Source organism: Arachis hypogaea, chromosome 19 (genome assembly GCF_003086295.3).
Source record: "Arachis hypogaea cultivar Tifrunner chromosome 19, arahy.Tifrunner.gnm2.J5K5, whole genome shotgun sequence".
In the NCBI taxonomy this organism is placed as follows: domain Eukaryota; kingdom Viridiplantae; phylum Streptophyta; class Magnoliopsida; order Fabales; family Fabaceae; genus Arachis; species Arachis hypogaea.
The window spans coordinates 4,934,135-4,958,650 of record NC_092054.1 but is presented as its reverse complement, the minus strand read 5'-3'; the positions used below and the strand labels follow the sequence as shown (position 1 = coordinate 4,958,650).

Sequence of the window (24,516 nt, the reverse complement as noted above, 5' to 3'; positions counted from 1 at the left end):
TTGTTTATATGTATAATTGTCAAATCAAGAAGAGACAAAGTAATTAGGTAAATAATTATTGAAAATTAGTAATGATCTAATAGAGAACTATGCAAATGATGAATTTGAAATGTTTTTCAAACAATATTATTATTCCTTCTTTAAACTAGATAGTTGATGAGCTAGATGTTTATCTTATCAAATATTTTCAACATCATGTCATCGAGATTTTTTTAAAAGAACTATGCGGCCTCTTATGTTGGACATTATTAAAAAAAATCAACAATCATCTCATATTTGATATATAAAAAGTATAAGCATATCTTACTTCAAATTCAATTTATACGTATAAAAGAAGCAGTTATACTATTTATTTAAATCTTTTTGATAATCAAATTTAACTAAGTTGGTTAAAACTTAACAAAAATCAGTTTTATTATTAAAGCATGAATACACGATCTAACTTCATGAAATAATTCCGTATTCCTCTCCTCCTCTTTATTCTTCTTTTCCTTTTTCGTATTTCTGCTCTTTCTTCTTCTCTTCCGCCTTTTTCTTCGGATTCCTTCTTCGTGTTCCTTCTTATTTTTCGCGTATTTTCTTCTCATCATCGTTTTTTTATTATTGTTGCTGCATTGTTTCTTTTTCTCCTCTTCTTTTCAGTTATTTTACATCATTATGCGTTTCTTATTTATTTATTTGTTTGATTTTTTCTTGTTTTTATTCTTGTTAAGAGAGTAAATGAAAAAATAAAACAAGAACAAAAAATAAACAAGAAAAGAAGAAGGAAGAAGAGGAATTTATGGTCTGTGCTTGTTTTAAATTAAATTTGTTTGTGCGCCGTTATCATTAAGTACTTTCGATGCATTCTGAATTTGAATTTCGGTATATTCTAGATTTAAATAAAGTGCATTTTTTGTTTGAACTTGTTTTGAATTGAGTTTGTTTGTATGTACTTATCATTAAGTAATTGTGCTGCATTTTGGATTTAAATAAGGTGTACTTTTAGTTTGAATTTGTTTTAAACTGAGTTAATTTGTATGTTGTCATCATTAAGAAATTTTGGTGCATTGTGAATTTGTACTGTTATATAAAAAAAGACAACGACCATGACAATAACAATAATGAAAGAGAAAAATGAGGAAAAAAGAAAAAGAGAAGAAAAAGCAGTAGCTAAGTGTTTGTTTGGGTGCCATTAAATCGATAATAAATATATTTTTTTTGTGATTGGCAAATTTTTAATTGTAAAAGTAAAAGTACTAGAAAAATAAAAAATATATATATTTTGTGAGAAGTTACAATTTACATACTTTTTTAAAAGATCTTTTTTTCTTTAAAAAAAAGATGTTTTTCATATAATAAATGAACAAAAATACACTTTTATCTTGTTTTACCCAAATATAATTGATAGATAAAAAAAATCTTTTTACATGAGATATCCAAACATAAAATCACTTTTACTTTTGTAAAAGATCTTTTAAAATAATATCATTTAAAAAAATATATTTTTTTTAAAATGACGGCCAAACAAGCTCTAAGTGTGTTAAAAGTCATCTCAACATTTTCGTACAAACTGCTCATTATCATAGAAAAATTGAAACAAACACCAAAAAATGTTCCTAATTAAACCAAAATATCTTTCCAAATGCACCCAAATTAGGAACAAAAACAGATTCAGCGAAAAAATAAATAAAAAAATTCTACATTACATTCAAATTCAAACTTGATTTCACATTTTGATTTCAAAAAAAATTTATCTTAAATTTTCAATTCAAATCAAAGAGCACTGATCGTGAACGAAAAGAACGCAGAAAATAAATAGAATGAAGAGAACGCAAAAAAGGAAAAAAATGCAGAAAAGGCTGAGAAAATTTGAAAAAAAAAATAAGAAATTCGCATAGAAAAGACAGTTATATGTAATCATGCGTTAAGTTAAACTAAACGTTTTTTGAATTTTGAAATGGAGAGTGGAGAGAGCGGGGGAGAGTCTTCGAGGGTGGCACATAGCGAGGCAGCCGGCCATGCCGGCGAGAGCAATAAGGGGGAGAGTGGAGGTGGGCATGCATCAGGTGAAAAGGAGGGAATTAAAAGAGACAATAACAAGATTCAAAGTCAGCGAATATCGTTTAGAGATAAAGTTGTGGGTGCCTCAACAAGGAGAGCTTTGGAGGTTGCTGATTCTCTTGATGGGGATAAGATGGCTACAGTAGTTGGTAAGCAAGGCGATTCGGAGATACCAACTGTGACGTTCACTGAAGAAGCAAAGGAGATATTGGCAGAGCCCTACAAAGATGCCATCGTGATCAAAGTTCTTGGAAAAAACTTTAGCTATACGGCGATCACGCACAGGCTTAAAGGAGTCTGGAGAACCAAAGGAGGATATGAGGTACTAGATGTCGGTTTTGGCTATTTCTTAGTTAAATTTGATCTCTTGGAGGATAGAGAAAAAGTTCTCCTTGGAGGACCATGGATGATTACTGGTAGTTATGTTGCGGTTAAACCTTGGAGTTCTTCATTCAGACCTTGTGAAAACACTTTTGGATCTACCATGGTTTGGATAAGAATCACAGGTTTAAACATTAACTATTATCAAGAGAAAGCCATGAAAATGATTGCGTCAGCTGTTGGTAAACCGATCTGCATCGATTTAGCCACCAAGTCTGCAGAAAGGGGAAAGTATGCAAGAGCATGTGTGCAAATTAACTTGGGACTTCCAGTCATAAAAAAGATTCAAGTTGATGGTCATATGTATGACATAGAATATGAGCACTTGAATTTAATTTGTGAAAAATGTAGCTGCTTTGGGCATGTAACAAGAGAATGTGCGAAAGAGAACAACAATAACATTGAGAAGGAAACCATGGTGAAGGAGAAAAATTTGCCGTCACTGTTTTCGGTGGATAACAATGAGAAAACGGCAGAAGGTAGTCAAATCCCAGTAAAAAATCAAAATTCAACTTTTGAATTTGGAATTAATGCCAAATCAATTCCAATTATGGAGAAGCATGGAGCAGCGGGTCTTGTGCATGATAATTTACAAGAATCACGCATGGATAGGGATACTCAAGCAAAAGAGGATGAATGGGTTACAGTTAGTAGAAAAGGCAAGGAAAAAGTGGGTAAAGGCCCCAATGTAGTGCCAAAAAAAGCCAATGTAGCAATATGCTCCAATTTGGTGAGTAAAAAATTTTCTTTTGGGTCTAATAAAATGCATGCTGGATCCTCATCAAATGCAAAGGTGACGTCTTTATCAAATGCAAAGGTGGAGCCTAAGGAAAAGAAAGATCCTCCATCCACGCTTGGCTCTTTGGGAACAACTCAGGTGGCTTTCAAGGATCAGAGTACTCCTTTTTTTAAAGCAGGGCACAAAAGGCAGCGTCCTATTTCGCTTCAAAACTCACCTATTGAAGCATTGTCAACGGATTCTCGAGTACAAAAAGAGCTTGATAAAGCTAGTGCAACAACAAACTTGGAGAACCAACCTCAACAGAAGAATGATGGTTCTGCGACGCAAGTCCACCAGAAGACAATTGGAGACAGGGGTCCATCAACGTGAGGTAGAATGATTATAAATTCCAATTATTTAATTTATTTTTATGGATTGTGACCATTTAAATATTATTAGTTGGAATGTAAGGGGAGCGTCAAATAAGATGTCTCGGGTGCACTGTAAGGAGTTAGTACGAAAATTTCAACCAACTTTTTTTATTTTGGTGGAAACTCATATTGGGTTTGAAACTATGAAAGAATTTTGGGGGAGATTAGGCTATTATCCTGTAGGGATTGTAGATGCTGTTGGACATAAGGGAGGAATTTGGTTCCTCTCTGCTAATTTAAAATTTTCTTGTAAAATTCTTTGGGCTATGAATCAATGTGTAACTTTGGAAATTGATGGTGGTGGGCGAAGATGGATTTGCAGTGCGGTTTATGGCAGCCCTCAAGCCACTAATAGAGTAGAATTATGGAGTCATCTGCTTGATATTGGTTTGTGCATTCAGGACCCATGGGTGGTGGTTGGGGATTTTAATGATATTTTGAGTGTTCATGAGGTGAAGGGGGGTAATTACTATTCGACTCGCAGTAGTGTCTTTGCAAGTACTCTAGATTCTTGTGGTCTTTTTGATCTGACAACCTCTGGAAGACGGTTTACTTGGTTCCGTAAAATTCAAGGAAACAGAGAAATTGCAAAGAGATTAGATAGAGCTTGCTGTACTGCAGAATGGCGTCTTCTTTTTCCAGAAGCTTTTGTTGAAGTTCTCAGCCGTTCCCACTCTGATCATTGTCCCCTACTTATCCGATGTCAAGGAGTTCCTATCAAGAAAGGAAACCGGCCTTTTAGATTCCAAGCGGCATGGGCAACGCATCCTGATTACAAGGCCATTGTTCAGAAATCTTGGAATAGTACAGACTTTGGCATCCATAGGAAGTTGTTGGGGGTTCAAGAAGCTTCGTTGGAATTCAACTCTACGGTCTTCGGCAATATTTTTATTAAAAAGAGGGAATTGGAGGCTTATTTGAATTGTATTCAACGAAAAATGGAGGCTGACGATGATCCGATTTTGAAGCACAAAGAGGAAGAATTGAGAGCTGAGTATAATCTAGTTTTGGCCCAGGAAGAATTGCTTTGGTACCAGAAGTCAAGAGATCAATGGGTTCGGTATGGTGATAGAAATACTAGCTTTTTCCATATGCAAACCATCATTAGAAGAAAATCTAACAAGGTTCATGGGTTGCTGGTCAGTGATGGGTCCTGGTCTGATGATCCGGAAGTTTTGCAAAGAGAGGTCGTTCATTTTTTCAAAAATATTTTTTGCTCTACTGAGCATGTTGAGGTTAATTGCATGGGAGAAATTCCTATGCCATCTCTTAGCCAGGATGCTTGTGATAATTTGTCTAAACCAGTAACAATGTTGGAGGTTAAAGAAGCTCTAGATAATATGAGCTCGTTCAAAGCTCCTGGGCCGGATGGTTTTCAAGTTTTTTTCTTCAAGGAATATTGGGATGTGGTGGGTCATGAGGTGTGGCGTACTGTTCAGAAAGCATTCTTAGGGGAGACTTTAAGCCATTCTTTGTTGGAAACTTTGATTGTTCTTATCCCTAAATGCGACCCTCCAACTAGATTGAAGGATTTTCGGCCAATAAGCCTTTGTAATGTAATTTATAAGCTAGTGACTAAAGTGCTGGTTAATAGATTACGACCTTTTTTGGATGAGATTGTTAGCCCAACTCAGGGAGGGTTTATACATGGTAGAGGAGCGCCTGATAATATTATTGTGGCCCAAGAAGTTCTTCACTTTCTTAAGCGGACAAAGTCTAGAAAAGGAGCTATGGCTTTTAAGATTGATTTAGAAAAAGCTTATGATAGAGTTGATTGGAATTTTCTTGAGCACACTCTTGAATCTTTTGGCTTTCCTTCTCTAATTATTCGGCTTGTAATGAATTGTGTTCAGGCTTCAAATCTTTCCATCCTTTGGAATGGGAATAGATTGGACAGCTTCCAACCTCGCAGAGGGCTCAGGCAAGGAGATCCAATTTCTCCTTATTTATTTGTTTTGTGCATGGAGAGATTGGCGTGCTTCATTTCCAAACAAGTTGACGAGGGTATTTGGGATGGTGTGGCTGTTTCTAGAGGAGGACCTAGAGTTTCTCACTTGATGTTTGCAGATGACCTCCTCCTTTTTTGTAAAGCGAAAAAAAATCAAGTTCAGAATGTTGTGCACACCTTGGAGTTGTTTTGCAAAGCTTCAGGTATGAAGGTTAACATTGAAAAATCTAAAGCTATTTGTTCTAGAAATATCTCTAATAGAAGGAAGGAAATGTTGTCTGGTGTTTCTCATATTCCTTTTACTAGTGACCTAGGCAAATACTTGGGGGTGAACCTTAACCATCCTCGAGCTGCTAGGTCTATTTTTTCGGACTCTTTAGAGAAGATCAAGAATAGGCTGGCTAGTTGGAAAGGTCGGCTCCTTAACAGAGCAGGCAGGCTTTGCTTAATTAAATCTGTTGCTTCTTCTCTTCCTATTTATCAGATGCAAGTGACTCTTTTTCCTACTTCGATTTGTCAAAAGATTGATTCTGTGCTTAGACAATTCTTGTGGAAGGGAAAGGTGGGGGAGCGATGCTTAAATTATGTCAAGTGGAGCAAAGTTGTCACTCCAAGAAAGTATGGAGGCTTGGGAATTAGAGATACCCAGTGTGTAAATTTTGCTTTATTAGGAAAGCTTGTTTGGCAATTACTGCATAATAATGATAAGCTTTGGGTAAGAATTATGTTGGCAAAATATTTATCTGGGAGGTCTTGCTTTTCATCCAGTTTTTCTAATAATGTTTCAAGCACTTGGCGAGCGATTTATAAGACAATAGAAAAGCTTCGTGATGGTTTTGATTGGTGTACAGGCAGGATGTCTCAATCCTTTTGGTATCATGCTTGGCGACCATGTGGAACACTAGCTCCTTTGGTTCCTTTTGTGCACATCTCTGATTCTCACTTGAAGCTAGAAGATGTCTGGTACCATGGACATTGGCGGTGGGATATTCTTTGCACAATGATTCCGGAAGAAGTTAAACTTGATTTGATGCTCTTTGATCCTATCAAGCAGGCAGGAGATAAAACAGGTTGGTTTTGGACAAACTCAAATACTCTCACCTACTCGACTAAAAGCGGGTATGAATGGCTATTGAAGAAGAAATTTGGCTGGAACGATAATGAAAATTGGCTTTGGCTTTGGCGCTTGAGAATACCGGAGAAGATAAAGTGTCTGCTCTGGCTTTGTCTCAACAACGGAGTTCCCACAGCTAGTTACCGATTTCAAAGAGGTCTTGCTACTTCTGATTTTTGTCAGCGATGTTATCTTGCTCTAGAGGATATTAACCACTGCTTTAGGACTTGCCAAAAAGCTCGTCAGATTTGGATTAGCTTAAATTTGGGAATGACCGCTGAGGACTCTAGTTTGGATTTTGTGTCTTGGATTCGTTCTAACCTCAACAAAAATGAGTTTCTCTTTGCAGCGGCCTTTTGGTGGATTTGGAGGGATAGGAACAATGACATCTTCCATCAAGATGATCCATGGAGTAAGGAGAAAATTGTTCACTTAGTTCAACATGCTGCTCGCGATTTCTCTAAGGTTGTTACCAACCAAAAACATATTATTCCTTCCTCTTTGCAATATAACTGGGAACCACCTCCAATGAATGTCTGTAAAGTGAACTGCGATGCAAGCGTTTTTGAAAAAGGGCAATTAGCGGGCTTTGGATGTATTATTAGAGACAGCATGGGAATTTGGATGAAAGGTTGTTCGGCCAGTATACCTCTTTCTAGTGTTCTCTCTTGTGAGCTTCATGCTATTTGGAGAGGGCTTGTTATGGCTTGGGATTGCGAGTGTAAAGAGGTCATATGTGAAACTGATAATCTTGATGCATTTCTTCTTGTTTCGCGAGGCACAACCAGCATGATTACGAATGACTCTGATCTGCTTGGCAAAATCAAAGAGATGCTTCAGCGCAATTGGACAGCTACTTTAGTGCTCATCCAACGTACAGCAAACAGAGCGGCTGATTTAATGGCTAAGACTGCTGCTTTAAACAAGCAGGTGTACCTAGAGTGGTTACAACCCCCTAATAATTTAGACATTATTATTAGAGAGGAGTGTTACTCTTTCTCTTAGGTGTTTTTTCTTTATGTTCAGTCACCAAAAAAAAATCATGCGTTAAGTTAAAGGGTTGTTAAAGATAGTGGTGCGTGGAACTGAATTAAGTTATAGCAACTTGGTTAGACTTGATTGGTTAAATGACTTAGATATAAAACTTTATTTTAAAAGAAATATAGAGAATCAATTTAATTTCTTTGATCTATAAACTATAATTATTGTATAGCATACCCTTGGCTTTGTTTCAGGCAAACTAATAGTTAGTAGAATTCCAAAGATATTATTGAAAAATATTAACAAATTTAAAAATAGACATGTTATTTTGATTCTAAGAATAATTGTGATATCCACAAATAAATCTCACTTATATTAAAAAAAAAAAAATTTCTCATAATATTATCTATTTTCATGGCTTTAAATAAGTTTAAAGCCAAATTTTATCTCATTGTATTTATCCAAACAGATTTTTACACTTGGCAGATTAGACACCCTAATTTAAACGACAAGTTTGTTAAAACATTTTAACTTCAAAATTGATAAAACTTAGAATTATTGCAATTATATATTTTTAAGATTAATTTTCATCATTTCATGCAATCACTTGTTGTCATGTCAAGTTGTCAACAAAGGAACTACTATCACATCCAATAATCATAAGAAAGAACGGGCCGATGTAAAAAATATGACTATTAAATATTTTCATCTATCATCACATCAAAATTAAACACACAATTTCAGTATAACTTGAATGTTTATGAGTAATTTATTGCTTAAAAGGTTCTAAACTATTTTTGAAGGTTGCTAAATTAAATCTATCCTTGTATTGTGGCCAGATTTGATAGGATGAACATGCATGGAATTAGTCAGGGTATAACACTATCTTTGAACTACGTAACAAAGCATTGCCTAATAAAAGTTGCTATGTTTGTGCCATATAATTCATCAATTCATTGCCGGAAAGATCACTTTCTGCAAAATCATGGCATCTAGTTCTAATTAACCATGCATACTTTTGCGCATCACAAAAAAATAATCCAACTTAAAAATAGAGAAATATAGAACCATAGATAACGTCAAATGAGTAAAACAATATGCAGTGGATAACTTAGTGTTAACTTACCAACTTCCTTAAAAAACAGAAATTAACACACAAAATATACTATAGAGTGGTTTAATCTAGCAACACGGTTAAATAGCAGCCCACATGTTTTGTGAACATAACCATAAAACAAACAAACGTTTGGCAGGTTTCCTAGAGAGTAGAGATGCCATCATCCTGCATCATAAATCGCTATATTCAACAGCTTATGCACATCATAGCATTAAACGGCATGTATAAATTTCCAAAGTTGAGGGACCAAAAAAAAGAAACAAAGAATTGAAAATACTTGTCATTGTCAATCTCAAGGAACAGGGCACCAGACAAATTTATTTATAAGCATCATATTCGGTAAGAAGTATTCACAAGCATCAACAAATATTTCAAGAATTTAGGTGGAACACTGGCCCTAAAATTGACTTACTAGTGTGCAACTTTAATAATATAAAACTCTAAGACTCCAACACGATATTTTGTCTTAACAGTTTTGATCAACGAACAACAGAGGACAGAGATAGTGTGAGTTCATACCATGTTAAATGGGATTTTGATCAATGAAATTTAGCTGACATATTGTAGAGCCCTTCGGTATAGCAGATAATCCCTTGACAATATTGTACTTTGTTTCTTGGTCCAAATTAGATTCAAGATGAATGGTCAAGTTCTTCAAAACAAGTCCTCTTTGTAAAAGATATGCAATAAACTCATGCTCATCTGCAGTGTCTTGATATTCTCCAAACTCAAAACTCTTGAGATATGATGTTACACAATTCGGAACCATGGTTGGTGGTGTTGGCCCATTATACTCCTCCACTGGGTGAGAATAATGTCCCTGATAACAGGAAACAACAATTGTCAATATATGCAGGCAAACAACAAATAGAAATAGAGACACTAGATTTAAGCTTCAAATTGAAATGTATTCATACCCTCAAAATATGAATTACGAGAGCTTCAAGTACATGACAATTATGAAGGAAGTTTAGCAAGAAGTTTGTGTTGAAACATGGAAGATGAACCTCTAGCTTGAGCAAACGGTGAAATTCTGGAAACTCGAAAGCCGGAGCACTAAATAAGCACTGTGTAAAAGATAACTAGATATCAAATATAAAATTCCTAATTCACAATTATAGTTATAAATTCAAATTATCGAGTTACATCAAACATTTAGCTTGAGGAATCATGGGATTATGATAAGCATGCTACCTGTGTTGTTGCATATTTCAATGCCAACAATTTTGTTTCGCGGAGTGCCTGGAGTAGCTTGGGCACCCAAACCCCATGCTCAACACGTTCATGACAAATTTCAAGATGTGCCTCCACCATGTTGGGAAAATTGATAACTGATACCTGTAGCTTCGGCGAGGCTACTGTTGTCATACGCAGGTATTCAAGAAATGGAGTGTATAGTTTCCGAACCCCAATCTCTTCCATCAAGCTAGTGTAATCTTCAAAGGTTAAACTTTTCAATGTGCGAGGCATCTGGATTGTAGGTGCATAAACATAAGAACCTTCACGGGTCGTATTCTGTAGAATGAGCTTAAGATTTTCAAGAACAGGGCAGCCGGATAAAAGCTTGCTGGGGTCCACGTCGACGGGATCCAAGTGTAGGTTCTTGAGGGATGGCAGATAAACATTTGGAAACTCTGGATAATTATCCAAATATATACCATGTCTCAAAACAAGGGACTTGAGTAATACACAAGTGAATATGGATTCAGGCAACTTAATTGCTCTCATTAAACCAATGCGGAGATAGAGTTCCTGAAGATGGGGACCAATGACGGCATCAAGCCATGTTAAGATGAGATCCTCTGAACTTTCATGGGAAGTGAGGCGAAAGTTTTGGATGGGGTAATCTGCATTGCGCTGAGTTAGAATAGCATTCACATATGAATCAAACCGATATCTCCGACGGGACCAAAAGAGTCTATCATCTATGTCAAGGATTTGGAGATCCTTCCAAACATGGCGCCACCTGCGAGAGAGAATACTGGTGGATACAGCTTCTTTTATTGGGAGGTAAGAGAGAATGTCGCAAAGGATCGAGTTCGGTAATAAACTGATCCGATTCATCTTCATGGTTGATGGTTTGGCTTTCTCAAATTTGTATCTGGAGAGGGTTAGACTCAACTCTAGGGTTTAGGATTTAAAGGTATTTATATGATTTGATTTTTTTTAATTTAACTAAATTTATATTATTATAATCTATTTTCACTCTATTTATTCGGATTTGAAAATCAATCAATGATTTATAATTTTTAAATTATAAACTTTAAATTTTGATTTCGTATAGATATCATTTAAATTATAAAATTTTTAAAAATTAAATTTGGATCTGATGTAATTCAATTCTACAAAAGAATAACAACAAAAAATTACATCAGATCCAAATTTAATTTTTAAAAATGGTATAATTTAAATGATATTTATACAAAATCAAAATTTAAAGTGTATACTTTCAAAATTATCGAATCACAATATTTGAATTGGATTGAACAAAAATTAAATTCAAATGGTTATAATGTAGTTATCCAAATTATAACTATTTGAATCAACTTCGATTATATTAAAAAATTAAAATAAAATTGACATCATTTATATTTTATTTATACTGTAATTAAGTTATATGTATATTTATTTTATTGTTAGTGCAAACGAGATAAATAATAAAATTATAAAAATATAATTAACTTTAGAAGTCATATAATTATAAATATAAAATTTAAGAAAAAAAATTTTAAATAGCTCCTAACAATTATTTCACAAGACAATGACGTTTTCAATTAAAAAAATATCTTTTTAACTTATGTTCTTACTTTTATTTTTTTATGAGATTGATTAACCCTCTATTAATATAATTATTTTTAAGAATTAATTTTTTTTTTGAAAAAAATCATATAAAATGATAATTGAATTCATTTAAGAATAATTCTATATTTGGATTATAAAGCAGAGAAAATTAAATTGACTTTAGAATTTTAATCATACAAAAACTGCTTAAAAGGTTTATGACTACAAATATAGAAACATTGAACCGTAGATAATGTGAGAAGAGCACAATAATATGCAGTGGATAACTTGGTCTTAACTTCCCAACTTCTTTCAAAACCAGAAATTCATACACAATAGTCAATACATACTATATAGTGCTTTAATCTAAAGACATTGTCAAATAGCAGCCAACATGTTTGTGTACATAAACCGTAAAACAATCAAACAAAATCAGTTGCCCAGAGAGCAGAGTTGCCATCAACCTGCATCACAAAGCCATACATGCAATTCAGAGGATCAAATGGCATATATAAATTTCCAAGGATGAGAGACCCAAAAAACAAACTGTTAAGGATGAACCAGAGAAATGAAAATTCTTGTCAATATCAAAGTTAGCCAATCCAAACCACCGATACTATATATGTTCAAGTGTATATTTCATTATTTATCAACAGGGCATCAAACAAATTTATTCAGAAGCATAACAAATATTTTAAGAATTCAGTTGGAACACTAGCCTAAAATTGACCCTATGTTATGAAACTTTAATAATTTTAAACTTCTAAAGCTCCAACATACGAAAAACGGAGTATAGAGATAGTGAGATCAGTTCATACCATGATTGTGGTCAAAAGAAATTAAGCTGACATATTGGAGAGCCCCTCGGTATAGCAGCTAATCCCTTGACAATATTGTACTTTGTCTTTAGGTCGAAACAAGAATTAAGATGAATTGTCACTGTCTTCAAAACAAGTCCTCTTTGTAAAAGACATGCAATAAATTCACGCTCATCTGTAGAGTCTTCATATGCTCTAAATTCAAAACTCCTGAGATGTGATGTCAAACAATTGGGAACCATGCTTGGTGGTCTTGGCCCATTATATTCCACCGGTTGAGCATATGCTCGCTGATAACAGAACAACACTTCTCGATAGACTCAGGGAAACAACAAACATCGAAAAAGAAATACAGACACTAGTTTTAAATTGAAATGTATTCATACCTTCCAAATACAAATTACAAGAGCTTCAAGTACATGACAATTATGAAGAAAGTTTAGCAGGAAGTTTGTGTTGAAACATGGAGCACCAAGCTCTAGGTTGAGCAAACGGTGAAATTCTGGAAACTCGAAAGCTGGAGCACGAAATAAGCACTGTGTAGAAATAACTAGATATCAAATATAATTCCTAATTCACAATTTTAGTTATAAATTCAAATTATCGAGTTACAACAAACATTTAGCTTGAGGAATCATGGGATTATGAAAAGCATATTACCTCTGTTGTGGGATATGTCAATGCCAACAATTTTGTTTCACGGAGTGCCTGGAGAAGCACGGGTACCCAACCTACATGCTGACCACGTCTAAGACAAATATCAAGATGTGCCTCCACCATGTTGGGAAAATTGATAACTGATACCTGTAGCTTAGAGTTCGCCGAGGTCTCTGTTCTCATATGCAGGTATTCAAGAAATGGAGTGTATATTTCCCGAACGTCAATCTCTTCCGTCCAGCCAGTGTAATCTTTAAAGGTTAAAATTTTCAATGTGCGAGGCATCTGAATTGTAGGTATATGAAAATCTTCTGGGGTCATGTGATGTAGAATGAGCATAAGATTTTCAAGAATAGGGCAGCCGGATAAAAGCTTGCTGGGGTCCACAGAGACGGTTTCCAACTCTAGGTTCTTGAGGGATGGCAGATAAACATTTGGAAACTCATAATTCAAATGATTAAAACGTTTCAAAACAAGGGACTTGAGTGATACACAAGTGAATATAGAATCAGGCAAGTTGATTCTCCTCATTAAACTAATGCAGAGATAGAGTTCCTGGAGATGGGGTCCAATGACGACATCAAGCCATGTTAAGATGAGATCCTCTGAACTTCTAGAGGGAGTGAGGCGAAACTTTTTAATAGGGTAATCCGAACTGCGCTGAGATAGAATAGCAGTCACATATGAATCAAACAGATATCCCAGAGGGGACCAAAAGGGTATATCCTCTATGTCAAGGGCTTGGAGATCCTTCCAAACATGGCGCCACCTGCGAGAGAGGATGCCGGTGGAGATAGCTTCTTTTGTTGGGATGTATGAAAGAATGTCACAAAGGATAGAGTTCGGTAACAAACTGATCCTATCCATGTTCATGATTGATGGTTTCGCTTTCTCAAGTTTGTCTCAGGTGTCCTGGTTTAGGATTTGAAGGATAACCAAGGGTTTTTTTTTTTTTTTTTTTACCAAATATAAGAGACTCGAACTTGCAACCTCTTAATTATAGTAGCTAGAATCTCGATTTAACTGTTAAAATCTTCCGATATTACGATTTTAAATGAGTTTTTCGATTTTACGAAATTTGTACTAAGTCTGACGATTTTACGATTTAAATCTTGTTAAGATTTTACGTTTTACGTTTTTTATTTACTTGTTCGATTTCACGTAAAATCTCGATTTTAATTGATTATGAAGAGACTATGTCATTTGAGTTATAACTCATTAGCAGAGTGTTTGTTTGTAATAACTAATTTAATAATATATATTTTATAATAATAACTAATTTAATAATTAATTTTTTATATACAGTATAGTTAATAAAATATATGTAAATATGTAATTACTAATTTAATAAACATTTTTAATATTTATAAAATATTTTCTCAAATAATAACACTTATTCTAAAAACTTGTTAGAGTAGAAAATAAAAAGTTTTTTAATTAATATGACCCACAACAAGTGAACCAACACCAAAAACAACAAACTAAATTTAACAAAAAAAAATGAAAAGTTACCTCTACCTCAAAACAAGTGCATCGAAAAAGCACTTCGCCTGGAGAAAATAAATGATCTCAACAATTCTAAAAAACAAAGTATAAAAAATTAAAAACAAATAAAAGACAAAAATAATCATGAATTGCCCAATAAATTAATCAATAAAAGACTCACAGAAAAGTGATAAATAAAAACATGACTCATATCCCAGTCAGGCCTAAGGAGGCAATCAATTAAGAGTCAGAAGATTTTTTTATTTTTAACTTTCATGATTTTTTTATTTAACAAAGAGAAGGAAGAGTATAGAGAAGAAAGAGAATACAGAAAACGCCGAAAAAATTTGAAAAAAATAGGAAATCTGCTTATAAAAGAGAGTTGCGTTAAGTCAAAAGGTTGTTAGAGGTAATAGCCCATAAAACTGAATTAGGTTATAACAACTTAATTAAACTTGATTGGTTAAATGGAGCTCAGTACCGCGACGGATTAGTCCTTGACCTGCCGGGTTGGGGGATACCGTGGGAAACCAAAAAAAAAAAAACTTGATTGGTTAAATGATTTGGATACAAAATTTTATTGTAAAAGAAATATAGAAAATCAATTTGATTTCTTTGATCTATAATTATTGTATAACATACTCTTAGCTTTGTTTCACGCAAACTAATAGTTAATAAGATTCCAAAGATATTATTGAAAAATATTAACAAATTCAAAAATGGACATGTTATTTTAATTCTAAAGATCACTTTCTGCCAAATCATGGCATCTAGTCCTAATTAACCATGCATACTTTTGCCCATCACAAAAAATAATCCAACTTAAAAATAGAGAAATATAGAACCATAGATAATGTCAAAAGTGTAAAACAATATGCAGTGGATAACTTGGTCTTAACTTACCAACTTCCTTCAAAAACAGAAATTCATACACAAAATATACTATAGAGTGGTTTAATCTAGCAACACGGTTAAATAATAGCCCACATGTTTTGTGAACATAACCATAAAACAGGCAAACGTTTGGCAGTTTTCCCAGAGAGTAGAGATGCCATCATAGCATTATGCAAATCATAGCATTAAACGGCATATATAAATTTCCAAGATTTTGAGGGACCAAAAAAAAATTTTTGCATGAAACAAAGAATTGAAAATACTTGTCATTGTCAATATCAAAGTTAGCAAATCCAAACCACCGATAATGTTCAAGTGCATATTTCATTATTTCTCAAGGAACAGGTCCCAGACAAATTTATTCATAAGGATGATATTCGGTAAAAAGTATTCACAAGCATCAACAAATATTTCAAGAATTTAGGTGGAACACTGGCCCTAAAATTGACTCAATTTTGTGCAACTTTAATAATATAAAACTCTACGACCGTAAAATAGTGTGAGTTCATACCATGTTAAAAGGGATTTTAATCAACGAAATTTAACTGACATATTGTAGAGCTCCTAGGTATAACAGATAAACCCTTGACAATATTGTACTTTGTCACTATGTCGAAATCAGATTTAAGATGAATTGTCACTGTCTTCAAAACAAATCCTCCTTTTAAAAGATATGTAATAAATTCACGCTCATCTGCAGCATCTTGATATTCTCTAAACTCAAAACTCTTGAGATGTGATGTCATACAACTGGGAACCATGGTTGGTGGTGTTGGTCCATTATAGTCCATGGTGCGGACATAGACTTCCTGATAACAAAAAAACAACACTTCTCATTAGACTCAGGCAAACAACAAAAAGTAAATAGACACTAGATTTAACTTGAAATGCATTCATACCTTACAAATACGAATTACGAGAGCTTCAAGTACATAACAGCTGTGAAGGAAGTTTAGCAGGAAGTTTGTGTTGAAAAATGGAACATCAAGCTCTAGATTGAGCAATCGGTGAAATTCTGGAAACTTGAAAGCTGGAGCACTAAATAAGCACTGTGTAGAAGATAACTAGATATTAAATATAATTCCTAATTCAAAATTATAGTTATATATTCAAATTATCGAGTTATATCAAACATTAAGCTTGAGGAATCATGGGATTATAATAAGCATATTACCCGTGTTGTGTAAGGTTTCAATGCCAACAACTTTGTTTCACGAAGTGCCTGGAGAAGCATGGGGACCAAACAGACATGTTCAACAGGTTCACCGTGAATATCAAGATGTGACTCTTCTTCCTGAATATCAAGATGTGCCTCCACCATGTTGGGAAAATAGCTAGCCGAAACCTGTAGCTCACAAATCCCCGAGGTCACTATTTTCAAATAGAGGTATTCAAGAGATGGTGTGTCTATCACACGATTAATCTCTTCCCACATGATAGTGTAATCTTCAAAGGTTAAACTCTTCAATGTCCGAGGCATCTGAATTGCAGGTATATAAACACAACCTTCTGGGGTCATGTCAAGTAGAATGAGCTTCAGATTTTCAAGAACAGGGCATCCAGATAAAAGCTTGTTGTCCACATTGGCGATATCCAACTCTAGGTTCTTGAGGGATGGCAGATATACATCTGGAAACTCCGGACCATAATACAATGAAATATCACGTTTCAAAATAAGGGATTTAAGTGATGTACAAGTGAATATGGCTTTAGGCATGTTGGTTCCAACCATTACATTAAGACTGAGATACAGTTCCTGAAGATGGGGGCCAATGACGGCATTAAGCCATGTTGGGATGGGATCCTCTTCAAATTTTTCGCAAGTGAGGTGAAACTTTTCGATGGGGTACGAATCTGCATTGCGCTGAGCTAGAATAGCATTGACAAAAGAATCAAAGCTGGCTCTCCCAGAGGACCAAAAGTGCATATCATCTATGTTAAGGACTTGGAGATCCTTCCAAACATGGCGCCACCTGCGACAGAGGATGCTGGTGGATACAGCTTGTTTTGTTGGGAGGTACGAGAGAATGTCGCAAAGGATAGTGTTCGGTAAGTAACTGATCCTATCCATGTTGATGGATTCGCCTTTTGTCAATTTGTATCTGGAGAAAGGTTAGAGTTAGAGTTAGGATTAGGGTTTCAATTTAGAAAAAACGAAGGAATCAATTTAACTCTTGGTTGGTTCCGCTTAAGGACTAAGATTCTAACAACGATCAGATAAATAAAAAAAAAGGAAACTGAAAGAAGATATGAATCAAATATGAACAAAATTAATTTCGAGAAAGAAGAGGTGTACCAGCGGTGCCGTGATCTGCCGGCGAGTGGAGAGCGGTGGCGCCGTGGTTGTGAGTTTTGACGGCAGCGGCGGCAGCTGTATTTAAATTTAAAATAGGAACGATAAAAGAGAGGGAAAGGAAAAAACTAAAGAGAGGAACCGGGCAACTGCTTGCGATTTGCGATTATTTGACTGTTGTATAATGATGGGAAGTTGGGTCAGAACAAGTGAACATTTTTTTTTTAAATAAAAAATAAAAATATCATGGACAATATACAGCTTTTAATTTTTAAGAAATCTTTAAAAAAATTTGAAAGTATGGTCAAATAATGTTCTAATCCTATCATTTATCAATTAATATTTTGTTGTTGTCGTTTTTGTTTAGTTTTAGTGATCAGGAGTTTTAAAATCTATCTGTGTATTATTCTATTATATTATATTAAAATAAATTTTTTGCATTTGATGATAAAACTTATATAGTATATTTTTGAATATATTTTTAATTTATTAAACTAAATCAATTATATTAATTATTTATATCAACTAATTAATTTGTTTAATTTATTAGATATTAAAATAATATACACATAAAAAATAAATTATTGATATATTTTCAATTAATAAATAATAATACTAAATAATTAATAATATAAATTATTATCAATTTCATACATTCAACATTTTAAAAATCTATGACTATAAATTTAAATTATAATAACTTAAAAAACTCGTTTTAATAATTTTATTTAATTTAATAATTTATATATTAGCGAAACTAATTTATGACTATTTTTTTTTACATGAAAATGAGATAAATGATATACCTTAACATTATAAATTTTGGTATTTTTTAAAGCCGTAAAAGATACATAAATAAAAAAATTTGTTAACACAAATCCGAGGTTTCAAATACAAAATTCAAAAAGTCCGAATTTAAAAAAAAAAAACACCACAACAATCTACAATTCAAAAAAATATCATTAATAATCTAATATCAAAAATAAAAAAAATTTCTTTATAGCATCGTCTTTTTTTTTTCCGTTCGTTGGTAATCCTTTCTTATCTTTTGAATTAAATTTTGAACGGAGTAAATTTTTTTTTTTTAATAATTGTCTCTCAAATACTATTATATATGAATCACTAATTTTTTATCCATTTTATTTCCTTTTATTAGACTTTGTTCTGGATTTTTTAATGAACAAAATGACTTTGAACCTCATCTCTAGCGAATATTTTTGAATAAACTTAATAATATTTAAGTATGTGTTAGTTAATTTTAGGGTTCAATCCCTCATATAATTAGGTGTTCAATCCCTCAGATTCAGCCGATTTAAAATTAATTCGTCCATCTAATCTAATTTAAATAAAAAAATCGAGTAAAATTGTATAATTTAGATTTGATTGAATTTATTTTTGACAAATACATAAATTAGATTAACTTTTGAATTTACTTCTTAAAACTAATTCAAATTGCAAAATATAATATAACATTATTATTTTATTATTATATTTAAAATTTTAATTATAATATGTTCAATTTGTTATGCATTTTTCTTGTTTATATATTACTACTATTTTATGAATTTTAAAAAGATTTACTTATTTATTTATTTTAATCAAATTATAATTTTATTTTTATTATTATTCTATTATTGATTTTTCAAGATAGAAGAATGCTGCCAATGAGTAATAGCTCAAATGGCATAGTTTTCCCATACTTAATTAAGAGGTTGTGTGTTCGAGTCTCTTATCTTTGATAAAAAAAAAAAAAGAATGCTAAAAAAAATTAACTAGGTTTATTATTTTTTACCATCAATCAACTATCAATATTTAAAAGTGTATGTTAAAATATATTGTTAAATTACTAAACTAAAAAAAATTAAGTTGATGACTAAAAATAATGACCAAAAATAACAATCTAATAATTTTGTAACATTTTATTTTAAGATATTTTTAAAATTTGTTATGACATTATTAGTTATTTAAGATTTGATATTGAGATTAATTATTATGTATATTTATCATTTTTTAATTTATAAAACTACAAATTTAATCCAATTCAAACCACTTGAAATAGATCAAATTTGATCAAAATGCAAAACAAAAATAATCCAATATTTTAATCCAAAATGTACCAAAAGCAAAATTAATATTCGTATCTTACGTATTTTTGACTCTATAATCCAAATTGTACAGCAAAAACCTTAATTATAATGTTTTTTTTTTCTTACTTATATCATTATCACCCAACAACAAAGTTTCTCTCATGTTAAATTGCTTTGGTCCAATTCACTTTTAATACAAAACTTTGGATATAGGAGAGAAAATGAAAGGAAAGAAAATAAGAGGAAAGAAAATGAGAGGAGAGAAAATAGAAGGAAAAGTAGAGTTATTTGTGTGTTGTTTAGATGAAGAGAAAATTGATGGAAAGAAAATAGAGAGAAATTTTTCTTTTGTTTGGATGAAAAGAAAAGTGAGAAGAAAGAAAATCTAATGGTATAAAATTACATTCATACGCTTATAATAAAATAAAATATAAATATTTTTATTTATTTATATTTTATTGTATTTTATAAATATTATAAATTTTATATATTTAATTTAAATTATTTATCTAATACATATATAATATTTAAATATGAATTTCTATTATAATAATGTATTAAAACTATTAAAATTAAGGGCAATTTACATAAATAAATTTTTTGCCCTTTAAATTTACGCAATTGCATTCTTTCAAATAAGAAGACGCAAATACATTGTTTCATATATCTATAGAAACTGCTACTAGCAGTAGCAGTTTACGGGAAACACATAATCCGCTATAGCTAGTCGCGGATTACATGTAAATGGGGGAACACAAAAACCGCTAGAGGCTGCCGCGGTTTCTGTTCAAATTGGGTTGTGCATAAACCGCTACTGGCAGTAGCGGTTTATGTGTATTGGGACATGTGCGTAAACCGCTGGAGGCAGCAGTGGTTTACGTTGAGTATGTGTGAGCGTGGCTGCCTATATAAACTCCTCAAAGGCTAAAGGTGGAGGAAGAGTGTTATTTCTCACAAATGGATGGTGAGGAAAGTTTTGTGGCTCTAGTCCACTGCTCAGGAAAAATTCAAAAGAGCAAAAGGCATGGTGTAAAATTTACGGATAGAGAATCGTTTAGTATTTTTATCCGGTCTTCGAGTACGTTGGCAGAGATTAAGCTCAGCATATTACAGAAGCTCGGTGCTTGTGGGACGAAGTGGGTAAAAAAGTTGTTTTACAAGATTCTCATTGCCGTTGTGTCAGCTGGTGTGAGATATGAGACCTTTGTGATAGGGCCCGATGAAGACCTACAGGTCTTGTTTCACTGCAGGCATAGTTTTTCGGAGGTGATGAGAATACCGGAGCTGCTTGCGAAGTTGGAATATGGTGTCGACAGCCCCGGGGCATCGACACCGAATCCTCAGTCAACGACGGTGGGTGGTGCCTCGACATCGATGCATGTGGTAGCAGCGGTAGTTCTGAATCCTGATCCTCAACGTGTTGCGGCTGTTCATGCTGGTGTGCCTCCTGTTGTGCCTGATTTTGAATTTGAGGCCGGACCGGATCGAGTTGAGAATGCGATGCGGGACGATGATTCGGATGACAAGCCGGTCGCAATTGGTGGGGACAGTGATGATGATATTCCGAGCGGTACACCTACACCTCATGGAGGTTCCGGTTATGGCACACAACAGTATCCTCCGCACCTGTCATCGTTGAACTTGGAAGCTATCGGCCAACACCAGAATGTAGAGGCAACCTTTGTGGTCCAGGGTATGCATGATGCGAATCCTTTAATGGAATTTCAGATTGGTCAATCGTTCCAGAGTAAGGAGGAAGTTGTGCTGAGTGTAAAAGATTACAGCGTTCGGCGTGGAGTTGAGTACAAAGTTATGCAATCATACCATCTGAAATACCAAGGAATATGCAAGGAGTTTGGTAACGGGTGCGCGTGGTTGATTCGTATCACACTGCAAAAACGGAAGAGCACATGGGAGGTTAGGAGGTGCAATGGACCACACACGTGTATGGCCACATCAATATCGAGCGACCACAAACAGTTTGATTATCATGTCATATGTGTGAGGATCTTTCCATTGGTTAGAGTTGATGCGTCGGTTACGATTAAGGTGCTGCAAGAGGCAACATGTGGTTTCAGGCCTAGTTATAGGAAGGTGTGGTTGGCGAAGCAGAAGGCTGTAGCACAGATCTATGGCGACTGGGAGGAGTCCTGTGGTGATCTGCCCGCTAGATCCTTGGGGTCACATCTACCATGGACGGTTCCGTTGCTCTGCTGAAGACCTCCCCGGTTAGAGTGGGTGATCGGGTTGATGAATCTAGAGTCTACTTTCATCACATGTTCTGGACATTCCCTCCATGTATTGAGGCATTCCAACAATGTAAGCCGCTTGTCAGTATCGACAGAACACACCTGTATGGCAAGTATGGAGGGACGTTGTTGTTGGCGATTGCTCAAGATAGAAACTCGAATATATTGTCTGTTGCGTTTGCACTTGTGGAGGGGGAAAATGCAGAGTCTTGGGCATACTTTCTATCCAACCTTAGAAGACATGTTACTCCACAGGAAGGTATTCTCGTGATTTCTGATAGACATAACGGCATCAAGGCTGCACTGGAGGCACTAAATAGTCGTTGGCGACCTCCCCGTGCTTATCGGGCATTCTGTATTCGGCATGTTGCTGCAAATTTCGCCCTTACCTTCAAGGGGCAAGATGCAAGGTGGTGGCTGGTAAATGCCGCTTATGCGAAGATGGAAGCAGAATTTGACTATTGGTTTGATATAATGAGGACAGAGAACCTGGCCATGTGTGATTGGGCAAACAGGATGGAGTATGAGAGGTGGACACAGAACAAGGATGGGGGAGACGATATGGTCACATGACGACCAACATATATGAGTGCGTGAACTCTGTTTTGACGGGCACAAGAAATCTACCGATGACGTCCTTGGTGAAGTCAACCTATCTACGGCTAGCTGAGTTGTTTGTTATCTGGGGGCAGACGGCAGAGGCACAGTTAGGGTATGGGCACCAGTTTTTCCAGGCACTTGTTAAGGCCATTGAGCGGAACTTGAGGGATTCGAGGTGCTTCACGGTGACCCTGTTCGACAGGCATCAAGCTGAGTATACCGTGGCAGAGACTACCCCCACAGGCAAATTCTCGTTGGGTAGCTACCGACTTTCCCTAAGGGATCGCACATGCGACTGTGAATACTTCCAGGCACTGCACTACCCCTGTTGCCATGCCATCGCATGCTGTGCGCAGTCACGACTAGATTGGACCACTTACGTCGATGAAGTCTACAGCATGTCTGAGGTATTCAAGGTCTACCAGATGTCCTTTGCACCTTGTATTCCAGAGGGGCTTTGGCCCCCATATGACGGTCCAACTGTCATCCCCGACCCCAACATGAGACGGGCAAGAGAAGGACGACCACGGTCCACCCGCATCCGCAACAACATGGACGAAGCTGACACTAGTCGACCGAAGCAGTGTGGCCTGTGCAGGCAGCCCGTCACACCCGAAGGGGTTGCCCTCAGCGAGGTTCAACCAGCGAGATATAGGTTTAGATGGTTTAGTGACTTTGTATTAGGTTATGTGCCAGTTTAATTGTTATCAGTTTAGTGTTGGTCCTTATTATCATGTAATAGTTACCTTTAATTCAAGTAGTTCATTATCACTTTGCTATTTTGTATTAATGTACTCGGGTCTAAATCAATTCGACGAATCAAAGAAAATCGACTTCCATTATACAAATTTTCATATAGTCATCAATATAAATATAACATTAGCCATATAGAAGTAAATGAAGATCCCATCATACAGTCATCCATAATATGTAAACATAAAATCACTAACAAGTAGCTAAATCACATATGCAAAATAAAAATACAACACAACAGACTAATCATCACCATCATCCTGGGCGGAGGCATCAAAAGGACCAAGCAGATGAGATCCCGTCCCACATCGAGGAGGATGCCTCACTCTAGTCGGTCGGGCCGCCTCCTGTGCAGTGTCATCAACTGGACGATCTAATCCAAATGCAGACTGGGGCGTCCCTTCCATGGTGAACCAAGTATCCAACGGGCTACCTGCAGGCTCATTAAGGTCCACCACATACTATCTCTGGTAGTCCGGTGGCTGGAACTCCGGTGTCTGGGCCTGCATCTCTGTCATATGTGGGTGGTAAGCTGGGGTATCCAACTGCATATCCGGCATCCGCCAGGTTGGTCACATTTTTGTTCGCAACTCGACACATGCATCGATACAACCACGCCAAAGCGGCCGACCCCCAGCTATACCTCCCCATGTCATCAAGATTCACCACAAATGGCAACCACCGTATATGTACCCGGTTCACACTCTTGGCTCCAAATAACTGAGTGGATAACAACATCATGATGTAGGCACGTGTGTAAATGCCAACAGTGTCCTCGGTCGCATCTGCTGGTAACACCCTAAACCTCTTGTGGAACCATGTAAAGTGGACTGTCATCTGCTTGACCTTATTCGGTGGTGGCAGCTCAACGAATAGATCCTGAAACTACTCCCAAGCTAGTCGGCCACCCTCCATGAATTTCTCAAACTCACCAAGGCAATCACTCACGGCCTCTCCATCGATAGGCAACCCTAACTGAAACGCCACATCTTGCAATGTCATTGTGCACTCTCCGAAAGGCATATGAAAGGTGTGCGTCTCAGGACACTACCTCTCAACGAACGCACTGACCAAGGGCTCGTCCAACCAGAACCAGTGGCTGTTTAACCTGGCCAAGTGGTACAATCCAGCCCTCTCTAAATACGGGATGATCCATTCATGCA

The 24,516-nt window shown here is 35.3% G+C and overlaps 3 protein-coding genes across 6 annotated transcripts; all 3 read right to left on the bottom strand.

Moving 5' to 3' along the window:
• Positions 1 to 8,591: 8,591 nt before the first annotated feature.
• LOC112776312 (putative FBD-associated F-box protein At5g56440) lies at positions 8,592 to 10,849 on the bottom strand. Of its 4 annotated transcripts, none has more exons than XM_072227392.1 (4): positions 9,931 to 10,849; positions 9,654 to 9,803; positions 9,256 to 9,556; positions 8,592 to 8,901 (listed from the first exon to the last, which is right to left on the bottom strand). In XM_072227392.1, the coding sequence occupies exons 1-3, from the start codon at positions 10,804 to 10,806 to the stop codon at positions 9,260 to 9,262; spliced, it is 1,323 nt and encodes a 440-aa protein (XP_072083493.1). In that variant the 5' UTR covers positions 10,807 to 10,849; the 3' UTR covers positions 8,592 to 8,901; positions 9,256 to 9,259. The 4 variants fall into 4 exon arrangements, with proteins under 4 accessions (XP_072083493.1, XP_025676206.1, XP_025676205.1 ...); XM_025820421.3 differs by having other exon boundaries at positions 9,654 to 9,818; positions 9,931 to 10,848; XM_025820420.3 differs by lacking the exon at positions 8,592 to 8,901 and having other exon boundaries at positions 9,020 to 9,556; positions 9,654 to 9,818.
• A 943-nt stretch (positions 10,850 to 11,792) lies between these two features.
• On the bottom strand, positions 11,793 to 13,891 carry LOC112776311 (F-box/FBD/LRR-repeat protein At4g26340-like). Its single transcript, XM_025820419.3, has 4 exons — positions 12,996 to 13,891; positions 12,722 to 12,871; positions 12,336 to 12,625; positions 11,793 to 11,981 (listed from the first exon to the last, which is right to left on the bottom strand). Exons 1-3 carry the CDS (start codon positions 13,863 to 13,865, stop codon positions 12,347 to 12,349), a joined length of 1,299 nt encoding a protein of 432 aa, XP_025676204.1. The 5' UTR covers positions 13,866 to 13,891; the 3' UTR covers positions 11,793 to 11,981; positions 12,336 to 12,346.
• Positions 13,892 to 15,676: 1,785 nt separating this feature from the next.
• LOC112780146 (FBD-associated F-box protein At4g10400) lies at positions 15,677 to 17,810 on the bottom strand. Its single transcript, XM_025824491.2, has 4 exons — positions 17,668 to 17,810; positions 16,546 to 17,473; positions 16,271 to 16,420; positions 15,677 to 16,180 (listed from the first exon to the last, which is right to left on the bottom strand). Exons 2-4 carry the CDS (start codon positions 17,440 to 17,442, stop codon positions 15,899 to 15,901), a joined length of 1,329 nt encoding a protein of 442 aa, XP_025680276.1. The 5' UTR covers positions 17,443 to 17,473; positions 17,668 to 17,810; the 3' UTR covers positions 15,677 to 15,898.
• Positions 17,811 to 24,516: the final 6,706 nt, after the last annotated feature.